This window comes from Amia ocellicauda, chromosome 10, assembly GCF_036373705.1.
Source record: "Amia ocellicauda isolate fAmiCal2 chromosome 10, fAmiCal2.hap1, whole genome shotgun sequence".
In the NCBI taxonomy this organism is placed as follows: domain Eukaryota; kingdom Metazoa; phylum Chordata; class Actinopteri; order Amiiformes; family Amiidae; genus Amia; species Amia ocellicauda.
The window spans coordinates 40249896-40266893 of record NC_089859.1 but is presented as its reverse complement, the minus strand read 5'-3'; the positions used below and the strand labels follow the sequence as shown (position 1 = coordinate 40266893).

Genomic DNA, 16998 nt, shown 5'->3' with positions numbered 1-16998 from the left:
AGCCAATCTATGCTGTGAACATTGCCAGGTGGCTGAGGTCGCAGTTCCATGTGTGATCCTGACCCGTGTGCCTGTGGGATTTGAGGAGAATAATAGTCCGTTCAGAGGTGAATACAACGGGGTAAGCAGAAGAAAATTCAAATCAAATTTGTAGACATCCAATATATTTTTGTTTGTTGGTATGTATTAAAACATGGGAGTTTTTAATCTTGGTGAATAAATGTAAACACTTGTTTAAAAGAATATAAAAATCCGAATCATAAAATAACTAAATATATGGGTAGACAACGTGGGGTATGATTTTTCTCCTGCTAAAGTTGAAACCAGTTTGTGAAATTTAAAATGAGGAATTTGTATAACCGATATTGCTTTACTGACTGTTCTGTCGAAAATGTCTCTTCCTCAGTTCATCAAATACGACTCAACAGTGCGTATGAAACGCTTTACTGCTGGTTAACGTGTGTCTGTAAAATGCAGCATGTAAAGAATGCAGTTTAAGGTCAGTCGCCATGATGTAAACAGACTGTTCCCAGATTTGTCTCGTCTCTTAATTGTTACAACAAACAACCTGGTTGTAAAACAGTATTCTTGATTCGCTTGTATATTTGATTGCTGTAGTGTTAAACTGTATTTAAGCTGGGCTTTTTCGTAGTATTTATGAATGTTAATTAACAAAATACCAGTTTATGTAGCATATTGAATCAAACCAGTATGAAATTCGATGACAAAACAATTCATTGTATATAATGCATAGTGCGGGTTGATATTAACGTATAGGCTACCCTTTGATGTAAGTTTTGCAGTGTAATGACAAAGATGCACACCCCCACGTGTTTTCAATCAAATGTGTTTTATATTAAAGATTAAATAGCGTGTTTAGATCAAGCTTAGTTATACGATGCCCAACATTATATTTCATCAGAACTGTTTTTAAGTGCAAGAAGTTTATGGGTTAAAAGTGTCCATACTGCGATCACTGTAAACTTATTTTTTATTTCGTCTAGTGTTTGTTGAAAAACTTTCCATCACTTGTCGGCGTTGTTCAGATTCTATTGTCTGCACGGTTTGCATACATGAGGTTGAGATTTATTACTATATAGCCTACATGCAATTGAATGCAAAAAAAAGTCTTTCCTACTGTGCATAGTTGAATGTAAACAATTGTGCGTTCAAAATGTGTAATACTTGGCTATCGCCTTTTCTATTATTAAAAAAATATATATGGAAGAACATTTCAGTACATTTGTATGCTTTCAAACAGTTCATTGATCATTGCAAAAAAAAAAAAAAAAACTAGTTAATGCTCTCAGGACTGTTATCACGACAAAATCAGACCAATCCAGAAAATAAGTCGTATTTACTTATCAATAATAAACTTTTCATTTTCCTCGTAATTAATACTAAAACATGAATCTAACCTTTGTTTGGAAGCTGGTCTTCACATCAAAAGGTTAAAAATACCTCCTCCCAACAATATTCTCTTCGGAGCGTGCAGTAATGGTGGATCGCAGTTCCAGTTTCATGGGAGATAGACTACAACATTTGTTCGACATTGCTGCTGAGTTGCGTAAGTATCAATTAAATGCTTATTCATTCATTCAAGTAAAAAAAAAATAAACGTTTTTGAAAATGTTTGCATCTTGTTACATTTTACAACATGCCTAATATTATTTTCGTTCAAGGCTATATTTAAATATGAAAACTTTTAAGATAAGAAAGGCGAAGCTACAATTGTACAATTTGACCCCATGATATTGCATCAATAGGTGCTTGTAGGTCTGATAAGTACTGTCAGAGGAGCCATTACATATAGCATATTTATTTTCTAAATGTGGGTAATAACACTATCTATGAATAGTGATTTTAAAATACCACATTTTGTGATCCTAAACTTGCCATCATCGTAAAGGGGTGTGGATTACTGTGACTTAAGTTTAGAAAAACAGTAAACATTTTTCATTCTTCCAAGTACCAATACTATAATTGGTTGCATAACTTCTTTTTATTGATACAATAAAATAAAGTTAAATATCTTTAACAGGGCAAACATTCAACATGGTAAACTGTATTGAATGTTGTATTAGATATTTTTAGATAAGAACAACTGTTATACATTTTTCACATGGTTATGCCTTGGCATGGATTTTGGAGGTTATGGTGACATGTCCTTCATAGCTTCTAGGTATACAGAGTTCAAATTGGTTACAAAATAAAACTTCATAATCAGTTTACAGACCATATATATTTTTTGCATGTAGTCAAGGAGAAGCAGATATTTCATGACACTTTTCTTTTGTTTACTGAGCAGCTTTAGTAATGAAATTTTATTAGTTGATCATAAACGAATAAAGAAAATAGGCACCCACATTATATACATTATATTTTTACTGTGGAAACATCAATATTACTGGCAAAATGTTGGCTTCATATTTTATGTTTTTTCTGTAACATATTTAGAGGCACTAGTATGCTTATACCCTAGAGGAGATGAAATAAATTTTACTTAATCTTTATTTCAAATCATTCACATTTCAGTGGGTCTTTAGCTGTGAATGTTGGTTGTGAATAAGGCTATAAAATGTCTCTGTCAATAATCATAATGTGGCCAACCACAAATGTAGAGAGTAGTATGGGGAAAAAGTTTAGTTTATTCTAATTGTTTTCAGATGCTGTGTTATCATCCATCACAATGTTTACCTCTTAACTCTACTGTAAAAACCTATTGTTGAATACTTGATAACCTTAAAATTGTGTTTTATCCAAAGAAATGCAAGAATGAATTTGAAGCTCAAACTGTGGTTAGATCTGTTTTTCCCTAGTTCAAACCAAGTAGTTTTATTTTCAAAATTATGTAAAAATTGGTAACTTAAGTGCAATTCTAAAGAATTAAATTGCAATTTTTCTTTTTACCTGGGCAATTGATATGTATTTTGTCAGGTGTCATTATTGACAATCACACAACGTAGCCCAAATATTGTGCTTCACCTTACTTACAGTAAGAACTTGAAGTCCCTTTACTGTCTTGTGTAACAATTCTAGATTGTCAACTTCTGAAACTAGGCTATTAGGCTATATAATCATAAAGCCAATTCTTTAAACAAGAATATTTTATAAAGGTTGGACAGCATCTGCAGCCAACAATTTAACCCAGTTGTATGGAAGCAGCCAGGAGTATAAAATCTTGAAAATAATTATTTCCTTTTAAGATGTGGTAAATATAGATCAACCAAAATTGAAAAAATAAGTTTTACTTTGCATTGAAAGTGCAATGCAATTTTGATTTTCATTACTTTTAATTTATTGTAAGAATTTGTCTAAGCAAAATTTGAAATTCAAATTGAAATTAGTTGCTTAATTTGCTTTTTGTTTCTTTCTTAGGAGATGACACATTTTTTAAGCTCGTAGAAGATTTCTTGGGATCTCAAAATGGAGAGAAACTTACATTTGAAAGGATTACATGCAACAACAGACTGTTAGTCCAAGTTGGACTTATTAAGGAGGAAAACCAAGTTACTTGGAAAGATGTTGTAAAATGGCTTGAAGTACTATTCCCAAGATATCAGTCTGCAGATTTTAAGACTCTGACTGAAAGATCAATTACAATGGCTTTGGGATTAAGTGCAGAAGAGAGAGAATCTTTCTTGGAGAAATCTGTAAATTTTGAGTATGTTGGCCCACTATGTGACAGTCTTGGAATCGGAAGAACAGATCTATTGGAAATGTCAGATTTTTCAGATAGGGTAAAGTCTGCAAAAGTCACAAATGGTCTGGTCTTAGAACTTCAGAGCTTCATGAACAAACAAAAAATTGACCCATCTGTTTTGGTGTCTTGGTTAAAAAATTTCAATCCACAGTTTTGCAGTGATGGGAAGATTCTGAAAGCCAGCAAATTTCTTCAGGCTAAATTGAAAAAAATGAAACTAGATAATCGAATACATCAAAGGAGCAGATTCAGGAGAAACAGTTTTGTGGACAAATTTCTCCTTACAGAATTTGAACTTGTTCCAAATGCACATGTTCGAGCAACCAGTATTAAAAGGAAGAAGTCCTGGGGATCAAATCGGATCAAGAAGAAACGCTTCCTTTCAAGGTATCAAAGCAATAAAATGAAGACAGGTCCTGCCCAAGACAAAATTAAGGGACATTTATCTTGCAATGGAGAACAAATTAAGTATGATATGGCTGACCATTCCACAGTGTTTACTTCAAATCAGACCAGCAAATCGGGGAACCAGAAAAGTGTCAGGGATCCACCATCCAATGGTAATAACTGGCATCCGGAAGAAAGGAATCCAGTGACCACAAGCTCTGTAGAACCTCTTGATGCAGGAAAAGTAGAGACTTTGACACTGCTAGATGTTTCTATGCTTGCATTTCAAAAGTTGTTGAATGTTTATGGAAGTGAAACTAGGAAATGCAATCAAGTTTTCAAAGAGCTCATGGGAAAACATTTTGATTTAATGGCAGAGCTAGACAGTAATATGAATGCTTTTAATGAAAAAGTGAATCTGTGTCGAGAAGAGCAGTTTGCCGTTCCTTCCCCTTTACATTTTTTAGAGTGCAGTGCTTATTTTCTCCTTGAACTAAGTGATTCAGTTGAAGAGCAAATAATGTCCTTTGAAAGAGAAATCGCAACTGTTACTGGTGAAAAACTGGGTCGTGACAATAGTCCAAAATTCATGAACTTTGTGAACTTTTCCGAGAGTGCTACTTCACGCTGTGTCCACATGGCTTGTGACATTTTGAGCCCTCGTGGTGAAGAAAAGTATGGTTGTAGGAAAGAGTGGCTGGATTTCTGTCTGGCAAGTGGTAAACCATCAAAACTGACAACTGGCTGCTCCAATCGATTTAATAATTACTTTGAAGGTGCTGCAGGACTCGTGCATCATAAAAGTGAAATTGACACTTTCTTCTCAGATGCTCATTTATCTGAAACCTTTGACAAATTGAATATTATACAGGAGAGTGTCAGAGATGATCTACATGACCAGGTCATTCAAGCTCTGGTTTGTGTTCTAGCCATTGTTTATTGTAAAGTCGTAGGTCCCTACTGGCAACTTCTCAAGAGTAGTGCAGAGTATTTTTACTTCCATAGGTATGCACACTGTCTCCTGCAAAAGCTGCGTCAGTGGTCCTTGGATGCTACACCACTCCTTGCACCAGAGTATTCTAATAATAACCTGTTCCAACAGTTTCCTCTGCAAGAGAAGTGTTTCGAAGGGGTTTTTTCTTACTGTAAGCCTGAAAACCAGTACTTTCCCCTCATCCGACAGAGCCTGGAGAAAATCATGAAGACCTTTGTTGCTGTCGCTGAAAAGAATCTGAAGGCTTTTTTGCCTGGTGGAGAATATAGCCAAGACCCCACTCCTGAAATCTGTGCAATATTGAGACCCTGCCCTCTTTCACAACTGATGGGCAAATACCCCTTTGGACATGGCTGCTTGGACAATTCCAGAAAACTCAATGGTTCTAATGTACCCCCTAGAAACACCCTTGAAACCCAAAACCCAAGTCAGGAAATTGGATCACTGAAGTTTTTCCAAATGCCTAGTGAAGAGATGGATCCACAGGAGAGAGAGAAACTCCTACAAGATATCGCCAACAAGAATTCAATTCTTGCTGCTGTGATGAAAAATGGAGGACCTTGCCAAACCAAGGAGGATGTTGATTACCTTTTAGTAAACCTGGAGGGAGCAACTCATGCACAGAAACGTGAGGCAATACGGCTACAGATTAGTTATCAGAAAGTTGTTCTGGGCTCAAAGGACAAATGCTTAAATAAAATCGGCTTTTCTCTGAAAGACATGGTTGAAAAGTTGAAAACTGTATTAATAGGTGATGATAACCCTAAGATTTCTACACCGACCAAGCAACAACTGCTCAGCACAGATGACAATGCAGGACCATGCAAACCTCACCATAACCTCACCAACTCTTCAGTTACTTTATCAAGTTCTGAGATGACCACTGGAGGTAACAAAAATATAAACATGAGCCAACATCAAGTGCATTCATTTGAAAATTATAGAGAAAAAATTGGTTGCTTTGTTTACCTCGATTAAGGAATGCTTTAGATCAGAGCAATTGTCTATTGAAGAAAGTAATACCATCCAAGCTTTATTTATAGTTGGCATTCAGAAATGCAGTTTTATCTGAATTTGTATCTTGTATGCAAAGTCTTAATTTTTGACTGAATGTAAATAAACTTTTGTTTTGTTTTGTTTCTTGAAATTTAAACACTGAGGCATATTCATAAAATGTAAGGCATGTTAAATTGACCAAGCTTTTTTCTTATTAGGACCTGATTCAGTTTTGTGTTTTGGTCAGGAGTCCATAGTTAATGATGCATCAGTTTCTTTTTTGTTCTTTTACATAGGAAATTTTCAATTTCTATGTGAAACTATCATTAGACTATCTGGCAAATTTGAGAGAATATCCTTTCTATTCTGTATTAATCGATGTATTTTTTTATTTTATTTTTTTAATGTTTTGGAAGTTATAGATGAATAAAGAATACAAATGTTATCCATTACATTGGGCAGTTGTTTTCTTATTTACTGGGATTGTGGCTTCCTAGTGCAATATTAACTTGGTATAATCACTTGAAACTGTAAACTCCAAACACTTTAGTATTTATTTTAATTAAGCAAACATTTTGGAACCAGATCTTTAAAGCAAAACCTTACTAAGGCAGTCATGGTATCTCATGAAATAGTGCAACACACTCCAAATGGCTTTTCATGAAGTATATGACAAGGGGAAACTAATTCTAGAGCATTTAAAAATACAAAATAATTCTACAAATGCAATCTGATTTGAAACTGAAAATACATTTAAATAAGTTGTGTCCCTGAGTTGCAGCAGTACTTTTCATATTGGCATAGAAAACCTTTTCACTGCTGTCTTTTGGCATTCTACTTAAATCGGCACTTTTCGCTTTTTAAACCAACTGTTAGGGTTCTAAAACGTAATCCTAGCCTCAGTTGATACTTACAGATTTTAGCATTATGACCTTGATGTTAAATTAGAATACTACATGTATAAAATAATAAAAGGTAAATGTGGCACATGTGGATTTAATGTGGTCTATATATTATTACTTGGTGTAGAAGTATGGAACCAAAGTCTTAAAAGTATGTAAAAGTCTGTAATCTATTTGTAACTATAAAAAGTCCCCACTTTTACGATCTAATCCTAAGTACAAAAATATCATAGGATCTTAATTTTATATTGTCAGTTTTGGCCCATTCACAAAATGCATGAAAATGTTCCTTGATATGCATTACTATTTTCATATCAGCATAACTACCAAATAATGGTATATTACCAAAGTTCCTTTTTGGTAATGTCTGTGTCTCCCTTGAACTGTTGTAATATTTTTTCCATTGGAACTTCTGTGCCTTTTAATCAAAGAAGACTTGATCAAGTTCAAAAAACTATTTGAGTACCTTAGAGTGAATTGAAGCTGTGGACTTGTACATCTGTATTTCCTCTTCAATAAACTTTACTTTTTACTAACTGTGTGGCATGTATTGTTTTGGACTGGAATATGTCTTGGTCCTAAAATAGACAAATGTGTCAAACTGGAAGTTTAAATCAAAATGGGACTTGTTGACAGGAGATTTTGGGTAGCTTATGTTTTTTGCAGTTTATAAACACTTGTTACATTTTGTAACATCATCAAAGTTAACCTGCAAGTGTTATTCAGTGTTAGGATACTGGGTGCCTATAACCAACAATTGGCATTCGAATCTAAAATACTTGGAACAAATTTTACTGATGTTTTTACTAGACTTACTATACTGTTGTGTAATATTGGGTCAGGCTTCTCCTAGATCATCTTAGCTGGTCCACAATAAAATGTTGCTGCTCAAATTTGTAGATGTTAAAGAAAGTGACAGATCGCAGTGCCAGCAGAGCCTGATCACACTGGTTTGATGAGTATTGCTGCAGGTTTCTGAATACTCAAGTACTGCTAATACATGCATCACATTCTATTATTACATAAGGAACAGAAATAAGTCAAGGATCCAAAAGAGGATTGTTTTTTCCCTTTCTTTTTAAAAATTTCATCCTATATAAAGCTTTTGCTCTGAAATACTTTCCAGTGTGTGGTCACCCCTGCTAAATTACAAATTACTTTGGGAAACCTTAATAAAGTTTGCTTAGTTTTGCATATATGGGTTAAAACATTTAAGTTGCTTTATAATGCATACATTGTAAGGTGTATTTATTGTAAACTACAAATTAACTACATTCACAACATAATTGTATACACTGTTTTTGCCACGTTTTTATTATATACTATAATAAAAATAATTAAAAAAAAACACTTAAAGGAGCTTCAGACCAAACCGTAAGATTAGAGTTTTTACACAAAGTTTCTTATTTGTGTGTATGTGTATAGCTTTCATGCTGTTTTGGAAATACAAGTTAGAGTTATTAAGTATCATTATAGTTTTATTAGCATTTTATTATCACTAGGTTTAAGTTGTGAATTACTTTTACATTATTCGATGGTCTAAGACCTATATCGATCGTACGTAAAATAATTACACAGTGTTCGCACGCACAATTGTTGTCTGATGTATACAGCTCTGCGCACATTTTAACCAATTGATATTAAATCACAATGAGTATAAGTGAAAGCTGTTTCATCAACAGCATCAGCTGACCATTGGATGGAAAGACATTTTGAATCTACTTTCTAAAACTGCAAATATGTATCAATAGTGGAGGTTTTTGTTTTATGAAGTTCATATAAATTACTGGTTATCAGAAGTTTTAATGGATTATTGCACAGCATGTGGCCTTCCATGTGACAACATATGAGTGTCCATTTTGTTATTTTGAGATTCTCATTAATATGGCAATTATTTCAAGTTTAAGACGTTCATTAAATTTATGTTATTATTTTGGTGTTTGTATGGTATGTCCTTATTGGATTGAAAACAAACAAACAAAAACTTCTTGGAGGTCTTAATTGTTTGACATAAACCAGGGTCGTTTTCATCACTAATTAATGTAATTTAGCCTCGTGTTTTCCTGATGTGCTATTTAATTGAAAAACAAAAGCAATGTCACATGAGGGCAGTGTTATGAAGGACGAGGTGATGTAATGCTTCCAAATATTCTAGACCAGGGGTTTTCAAACTGGTCCTGGAGACCCCCCTGCCCTGCTGGTTTTTGTTCCAACCGAGGTTTTAATTACTTAATTTAACAGTATATTGCTTTGTTAGTTCAATTAAGGATTCAATTAAACAATTAAAACCTCGGTTGGAACAAAAACCGGGCAGGGGGGACTCCAGGACCGGTTGAAAACCCCTGTTCTACACATATTCATATTCATAATATTGTTTTCAAACATTGCCAAATGTATCTGTGTTTATTACAAACACTTTAAATGTTAATTAAGAGAGGAAAATATTAAATCCAAAATGAGAATAAATAAATGAATTAGCAATTAAACTGGCACTATCACCCATGAGTTGTTTTCGTGCTGGTGACCAGTATGGTGTCCAATGTGCATTAGCCGGACTCACTGGTGCTCTCACGCCGCTTCCCTCTTGAACCTTTGCGGCTGCCTCTGATTAAGATACTAAACTAAAGTCACCCTACTGCCCCGCTCTGCCAACATTTAAATGGCATTTCAAATATATTTCCCACGCAGTTGTTTAAGGTACCAAAACAATAAAAGGGGGAAATGCATAATTATAAACAGCCTAATTAGGCTACTTAAAGTTAGCCTGTACGCATCAAAAATAGTACATTGGCAGCTCAGTGTGGTGTAAGTAAAAACAAAGGCACGGATACATTTAAAAGAGTCTGACTTGAACCTTTAACCTGCAGTGCATCACTGTTCAAATCGATACCTTGAGCTGTCTGCCAATGGAGAACTGACAGTAGTTTTGTGAGTAATACATTTTAGAATGACTATGAGAAATTATTAAAGAACAAAAGCATGTTGGCGTTTTAACAAAGTATCACTCGACCAAGCAGTAAGCTTAAACAACCAAGCTAACACACAACGTTGCAACAACATTGTAGTAAATGATGTTGTGGCAACATTTTGTGTTAGCTGGGAATAAAGCAAAGGCCTATATCGGTTTTGGGGTTACAAAAATTACAAATTACAAATTAACCCACTGCAACTCAGTAGCCTATACCCTTCTGGAACAAACTTTGCTTTTAAATGAAATCGTGTTATATTTCTAATATTGTCAGAAAGCAAAATGCAGAAATAAAACCTGTATAGCAATAAAATATAAAACTATTATGTAATGTGATGTGACTGCCATTCAGAATAAAAAAAATCAGGTAAAATACAAAAATGACTGTTTTGCTCCATTTCATGGTTGGTGTTGTGCTGTTCATTTTAATGTGCCAGAATTATGTACTCATGACATTTGAGGCGACTCCAGTTCACTGACTTTTTGTTTAATGACCAATAGAGTCCTCAAGATACTACATCACAAATATCAGATTAAGTAGAATGATTTGTTTATATTATTGTTCCTCATAATATCAGGAATGTCTGTTATATTACAGGGACAATCATAAATTTGATGAGAAAAAGATGATGAAAGAGAAAATATTGTTTTTGACATTACCCTTTGTTTTCCCTTGTGGGTGTCTAAGATTGTTTGTCTTGTGTTCTGATTTATTTTGCAGAGATCAGATGGCAGACTCATGGTGGAACAGTCCCGTGGTTACGCACATACTAGTAGCTCTGTTTGGAATGGGCTCCTGGATCTCTGTGAACACGCTGTGGGTGGAACTGCCTGTGGTGGTTAATGTTCTACCAGAAAGTCAGTAAGGGGCAGACAACATCTTAAGTTTTCTGAGATTTTGAGATGCTTTTGACATGAACACATTTCACATTAAGAATGATCATGCAAGTATTTGTACAAGTTTGTGTGTAGTTTTTGAAAGCTGGTGGATGTATGCATGTTACGATGTTTTTTTAGGTTCTTACTTTTTCCTTCTTCTTTGTATCAAGACATTACAAATTGGGAAGAGAGTTAAATTGATTAACCTGGTTCAATTAAGCAAATAGATTAAAAATCATAATTTAAAAGTGAGGTGGGGAAAAATAGACAACACTTAATTCCCTGAAGAATAGTTAGGTGGTGTTACCTTCCATTTCACTGTGCTGCCATGACTCCTGATTTCACCATGTATTTGGTGTGTATTCACACTCTTTATATCCCAGATGTCCCACTCAGGGTAAGAACTCCCCCAAGGCCTAGGTTTTTTTATTGTTATTGATATGGTGTACAATTAATCGAGAAACGACAGCTGGCACCAGAAAGTGTCACATTAGTCTATACAGTCTCTCAATCCACCACCAGGTGTCTCTATAGCATTGTATTACAAGTAACATTCTATCAGTTTCACTGAAAATAAAGCTGATTTTAAATATGAACATGGATACTATTTGTTTGACATGTTTTTTTTAACTGCTATTTGACCATCTTTGACTCTTTGCAAGTCATTGTAATTATACAGCAAGCAGAGTATGTTTAGTATCTCCCTGAAGCCTAAGCAAAGCACACTGATTACACCACACAGCAGATGCACTTTGTTCCCAAAACATTTCACATGGTAATAATTGCCTTCTCTTGTAGGAAATCTATCTTTCCTTATACAAAAATAAATAATGTATATCATTTGCTTACTTTTTTTTTTCTTTTTCAGAGTGGAGTTTACCTGCCTACCTTTCAGTACTAATTGCGTTTGGAAACCTGGGTCCGGTGGCGGTGACTTTAACACATCACTGTGCCCCAGGAAGGCTAAATGAACGATTAGTTATCCATAGTATCCAGGCACTGGCTGTAGTGGCATCTGCCTTTCTCGCCATCTTCTGGAGCCAAAAGGTCATGGTGTCTGGAGAACTTCATTCTGTGCCTTACTTCTTGCTGACATTTATCCTTGCACTGGTTTGTTGTACATCTAATGTTACCTTCCTGCCTTTTATGTATCGATTCCCCCCAGAGTACATACGCACTTTTTTTGTCGGCCAGGGCCTCAGTGCGCTATTCCCTTGTGTGTTAGCGCTGGGACAAGGCATAGGAAAGTTGGAGTGTGTGAACAGCACTTCAGGAAATGGCACTCTGGAGCCAAACTATCACAAGGAGAACTTCCCAGCACAAAACTTTTTCTGGTTTCTCTTTCTTATGCTGGGAATATCAGGATTATCTTTCGTGGCCTTGACTTTGAGGATTTCTACTTCACCTGCACAGGAGGCAAAAGATGCTCCTCCCTCCTCCAAGGAGGAAACTGAAGAAACGCATTCACTCCAAAATGGGACTGTGCCGGTGTCTGAAGACCAGGTGGAGGTTGTTAAGAGTCCCTCTTGCCTAACTTTTTGGACTTCTCGCAACATCTACCTGCTGTTGCTCCTGGGTGTCTCCAACGCCCTGTCAAATGGAATCCTGCCCTCCGTGCAGAGCTTTACTTGTCTACCATATGGGAAAATGGCCTTTCACCTTTCAGTTGTTCTGGGCAACATTGCAAACCCTCTGGCCTGCTTCTTAGCAATGTTTGTCCTCTGCAGGTTAGTGTGTTTTAAAATCTGTATGCAAGTTTTATTTAGGTTTAAATAAACATAGTATCATAGTCTTCCCTAGGCCGTTTAAGCACCAGGGCTATAAATATTGAACTGGTGTGCTTACATTTCTAGAATTTCAAGAAATATCGCCATTTTCAGTGTTTACATCAATATATTGAGACCTGAGCAGCCATTTTGGTATGTACAAAACACTTCTGATTAAAATCTCACCTTTCTTGTACAAATAATTATAAATTGCACAGGTGTACAAATGTAATGAATATATGAAATATATATGGTGTAGTTCCTATTCACCAGAGGAGTAGGTCTTGAAATGACTGATATGGCTGGCATGTACATTAATCAACAAACTATCTGTCTGGCATCATCTTACTGGTACAGTTAGTTATCCTAGTTAGCTAGTAGGGATGTTAAATTTAGTTTAATTTAGTAAATGTTTAAACATTAAAAATAAAAGTTTAAACCCTGTCATGCACACCCCTCCCTCCCCAAGCACGCGATGCTTGAAAAGTGCCTTTGTCGTTAAAAAAATAAAATTTAAAAAATGGATGAAGATTTAACATGCAGGAAGCTAAGCAATATTTTACAACAGTGTGACATGGGGTATTTCAACAGAGAAGCGTTAATTGACGGAATACAGAAATTGTGCAGCGCTCTGAGACGCTTCTGCGTAGCCTATATGAGGCACTATAATAAATGTTGAATAAAAGTTCATTGTTGATTTATTGATGGTACTCTGTCGCCATGGAATAAAACAACACAATGTCATGTTAATATTCGCCAAAGCACAACACAGTAATGTGTCTTTTTAACACAAGTCATTGTGGGAAGAAACTCATTATTGTGTTGTAATTTAGCACATTTTAACACATTAATTCTAAGAGTACATACATAAACAAAAGGAGTTACAACACCCTCGCATGCCTTAATGGTCTTTTATCCTTGCATCTAATACAAATCTCACAGGTTGTGAAAGAAAGGGTGCAACAACAATTAATAATAATAGTGATAGTCTAAAAACCGGAATGAATAATTTTTAAACAACAGTTTCTATGGTTATTTGTCCTTCTTTATATATATTTTAAGCCTACCGCTTCCTCTGCAGCCACTGCCCTGACACACTGTCTCCTTTTTCGGCTACTGATTATCTAGTATGAACGGCTGTGGCATGCTCTTTGGCATGCACTACTACCAAATAAGTCGGTTAGCTTCCTTACATGTTGCTGCATCTGGCTCAAGGGACTTCACTTTCTTCTCCCGGAACTTTTCAGCCCTTATTTCCTGATATTATTTCCAGAAACTATGTGACTCTTTTGAAGTGACCACAGATTGGGTTATGCTGTGTAAATGGATGCTTGTGAAATACCCCCACTCTCTTGTTGTTTTGTAGGTCCAGTGCAGGGCTTGGGGCCATGTCAGTGGCAGGTGGGGTCTTTGCAGCCTACCTTCTTGCTCTTGCTGCTCTCAGTCCTTGCCCTCCACTTCTAGGAAATGCTGTAGGGATGCTTCTGGTGGTGAGTCTGGGTGCACCTGGGTTCCTTGTTCACAATTGTATATTTGTTTTCAGATCAGAGAATAGTAACAGATGGAAATCATACATGATGCACATAGTAGCATATGATAACAGATGGTGTGAACTGGAGATTGTGTAATAGTTTGTGTGGTTAACTCATTGATAGCATAAGATACTTCCATTGGTACCATCTTCAAAAAAGGTATTGTGACACATTTGTTACCTTTGTAAATATCAGTATTATGTTGCTTCCATAGATAACTGCTTTTCACATCAGTTGAAACACATTTGAGATATCTCCAGTTATCTTTTAATATGAATACCACAGTAGAGTATGCATTAAACTCACCAACACTGGTCTGAGTGTAGGAGAAGTTTATCCATCGGAGTAGTGCACATAATCTTCTAAACCTTTTCAAAGTTTACCCAGCTTGCAATGTCAAATGCCATATCATTTTCTCATGCAGGTGATCTCCTGGATTGTGTTTACTGGGCTCTTCTCCTACCTGAAGGTGGTTATTGGGTCTCTGCTCCACGAGGCCGGCCATGCTGCCCTGCTCTGGTGTGGTGTGTTCATCCAGGCCGGCTCCCTGATTGGGGCGCTCATCATGTTCCCACTGGTCAGCATCTATAACGTCTTTCAAAGTGCACAGGACTGCATGGACAACTGTAGTCAATAAATCTGGGGAGAATATACTCTCAGGGAGCTGGCACAGACACCCACTTCAGATGTACACCATGGTTGATATATATATATATATATATATATATATATATACACACAATTTTTAAATAATGGAAGTGTTCTTCGGTTTGTTTTTTAGAAAGGGGGCAAATTAGTCTTGTACTGGGTGTGTTTTGAAGTCCCCAGAGAAGCGCTTAGGATTCCCATTCTGCATTTGATGATACAGCATATTTGTGTTTTTATATATATATATATATTTTTTTTTTTTTTAAAGGAAGAATTTTTTTTCCACCAGAATGCACTTAAGATGCAATTTTAAACAAATGCTCTCGTTCTGCAACTGAAAAAATAAACTGGCAATCATAGCTGGCATCCTGTTTAGCCAAATCAGTAGTAGAATAATAGCAACCTATATGTGTTTTTTGTTGTGTCTGGACCCACCAAGCTGAAGAAATTGCATCATTGCGCATCCCAGTATATAACTTGCTGCGCTATTTTGTTGACCACTGTTCAATATTTGCCCTCCCCTTACATTATTTATTAGGGTAGCACTTACCTCCAATTCAGCACCAGTTAAAGCAGGGGTCCAGCTGTCTACACTCTGGAGAGACCAAATTAAGTGCCTCCAATGTTTACAGAAGTCTCTCTACACAATTATGTTCTATGGTTTAAAGTGTTGTTTTTACTTTATTTTGATGGGATTGTCTAATGAGAGATTTAAAGACACCTCTTTACCTAGCAATTCACTCAAGGTATACTATTTAATGACTGTGATGCATTTGCTTTTGTGACCTGGATATTGTGAAAGTGAGCAGCACATTCATAAATTCAGGTTTAATGAATAATGTATAAGAAAAGTTAGGTAAGTTGTTTTTGACAAGGGATGAAAATAACCAAGCATTCAGAAAAAGAAAAAAAGAATTTTTCTGTTATTATTGGTATATAGAACTTTAGATAAAATAATTTACAAATTTGGACAATACTAATTTAGTCCAATCCATCTTTAATTATCTTATGCCAAAAATTAGAAACCCCTTTTTTTTTATATTCAACTGGCATACTCCAGGCATAAACGGGAGATGGAAACACACCAAGTATCTGAAAGCTTGGTGTTTATGTACCACATCGGACACATGTATGCCATGTAGCGGATCCAATAAACATACAAATTGTGGGAAAATGGGACCATCATCAAAATAATTCCAATTTAAAAATCTGAAATGAGTACTGGATTCTTTCAGGTGCTAGATTGTTTCAAAAATATTTATTTGAAAAAATAATTCCATATATAACAACTTAATCCTTTTAACATATTTTTCCAGTTATATTTGTATTATATTTTTCTTTTAGTCAGATCATTGCAGAGCAGTGCTGAGATTGCTCTGAATAAATGTGATAGGGGTTCAAAAAGGATATTGTGCTATAAAACAAATATGTCTTCAAAAACTACTGTGTGTAGAAGCAAAGATAAACCTGTTAGTAAAATAATTTTGTGAAGTGATTTTAAATTAAGAGTATTGTAACATGCAATGGCATTTTGACTGCAGATGTATTGTGAGAATGAGGTTTTGATGTGCACTGGTTCCAAAATGGCAGTGACCTTTTGGGACAGAAATAAACAGAAACACTGTATTTTTTTATTACGTGTGTGTTTATGTTGAATATTTTAACAGGGATTATTTTATTCCATAGGTGACTCCTAATTCTTGCCATCAGCAAACAAATTTAAATCACAGATGATCCTCCCCAATGCTGTAAATCACTGTCTGGGGTTGAAACATTTTCACTTATTTGTAACCTCCAAATTAATGATAATAAAAAGAACAGGAAAGAGATATCATTGTGGTATTGGGTTTGTGAGTGACATTCTATTAATTATTTTTCTGAATATTAAGATTCCATTTCTATAGCAAGGAATGCAGACATGTGCCTGCTCTCTGCATTTAATATAGGTATGAAAAACCTTTCACAAAACATTTATTCTAACGTCAGCACAGTCAGTTACAAGAAATATCATCTTTTTTTATTGTCTCGTGTATAATTGAATGCAATTGACAGTTTTCTTCACATCACAAAATTACATTGCACGGCAACTTTCTCCCTCATTGCTTTTTTGTTTAGAGTGATAAATACATTCACAAAATATAAAACACCATTGTTTTCTGGACCTTGTGGCTTTGCTTCCTTCAAATCAATTAATATATTAAAGAAGCTAGGATGTCCAATAAC

The 16998-nt window shown here is 35.4% G+C and overlaps 1 protein-coding gene across 8 annotated transcripts; it reads left to right on the top strand.

The window, feature by feature from the left end:
- Positions 1-11: 11 nt before the first annotated feature.
- Positions 12-15020, top strand: slc52a2 (solute carrier family 52 member 2). 8 transcript variants are annotated; one of them, XM_066716098.1, is made up of 6 exons: positions 12-121; positions 407-499; positions 10672-10812; positions 11698-12556; positions 13962-14085; positions 14552-15020. In XM_066716098.1, exons 3-6 carry the CDS (start codon positions 10794-10796, stop codon positions 14762-14764), a joined length of 1215 nt encoding a protein of 404 aa, XP_066572195.1. In that variant the 5' UTR covers positions 12-121; positions 407-499; positions 10672-10793; the 3' UTR covers positions 14765-15020. The 8 variants fall into 8 exon arrangements, with proteins under 8 accessions (XP_066572195.1, XP_066572194.1, XP_066572187.1 ...); XM_066716095.1 differs by having other exon boundaries at positions 13-121; positions 10672-10808; XM_066716097.1 differs by lacking the exon at positions 407-499.
- Positions 15021-16998: the final 1978 nt, after the last annotated feature.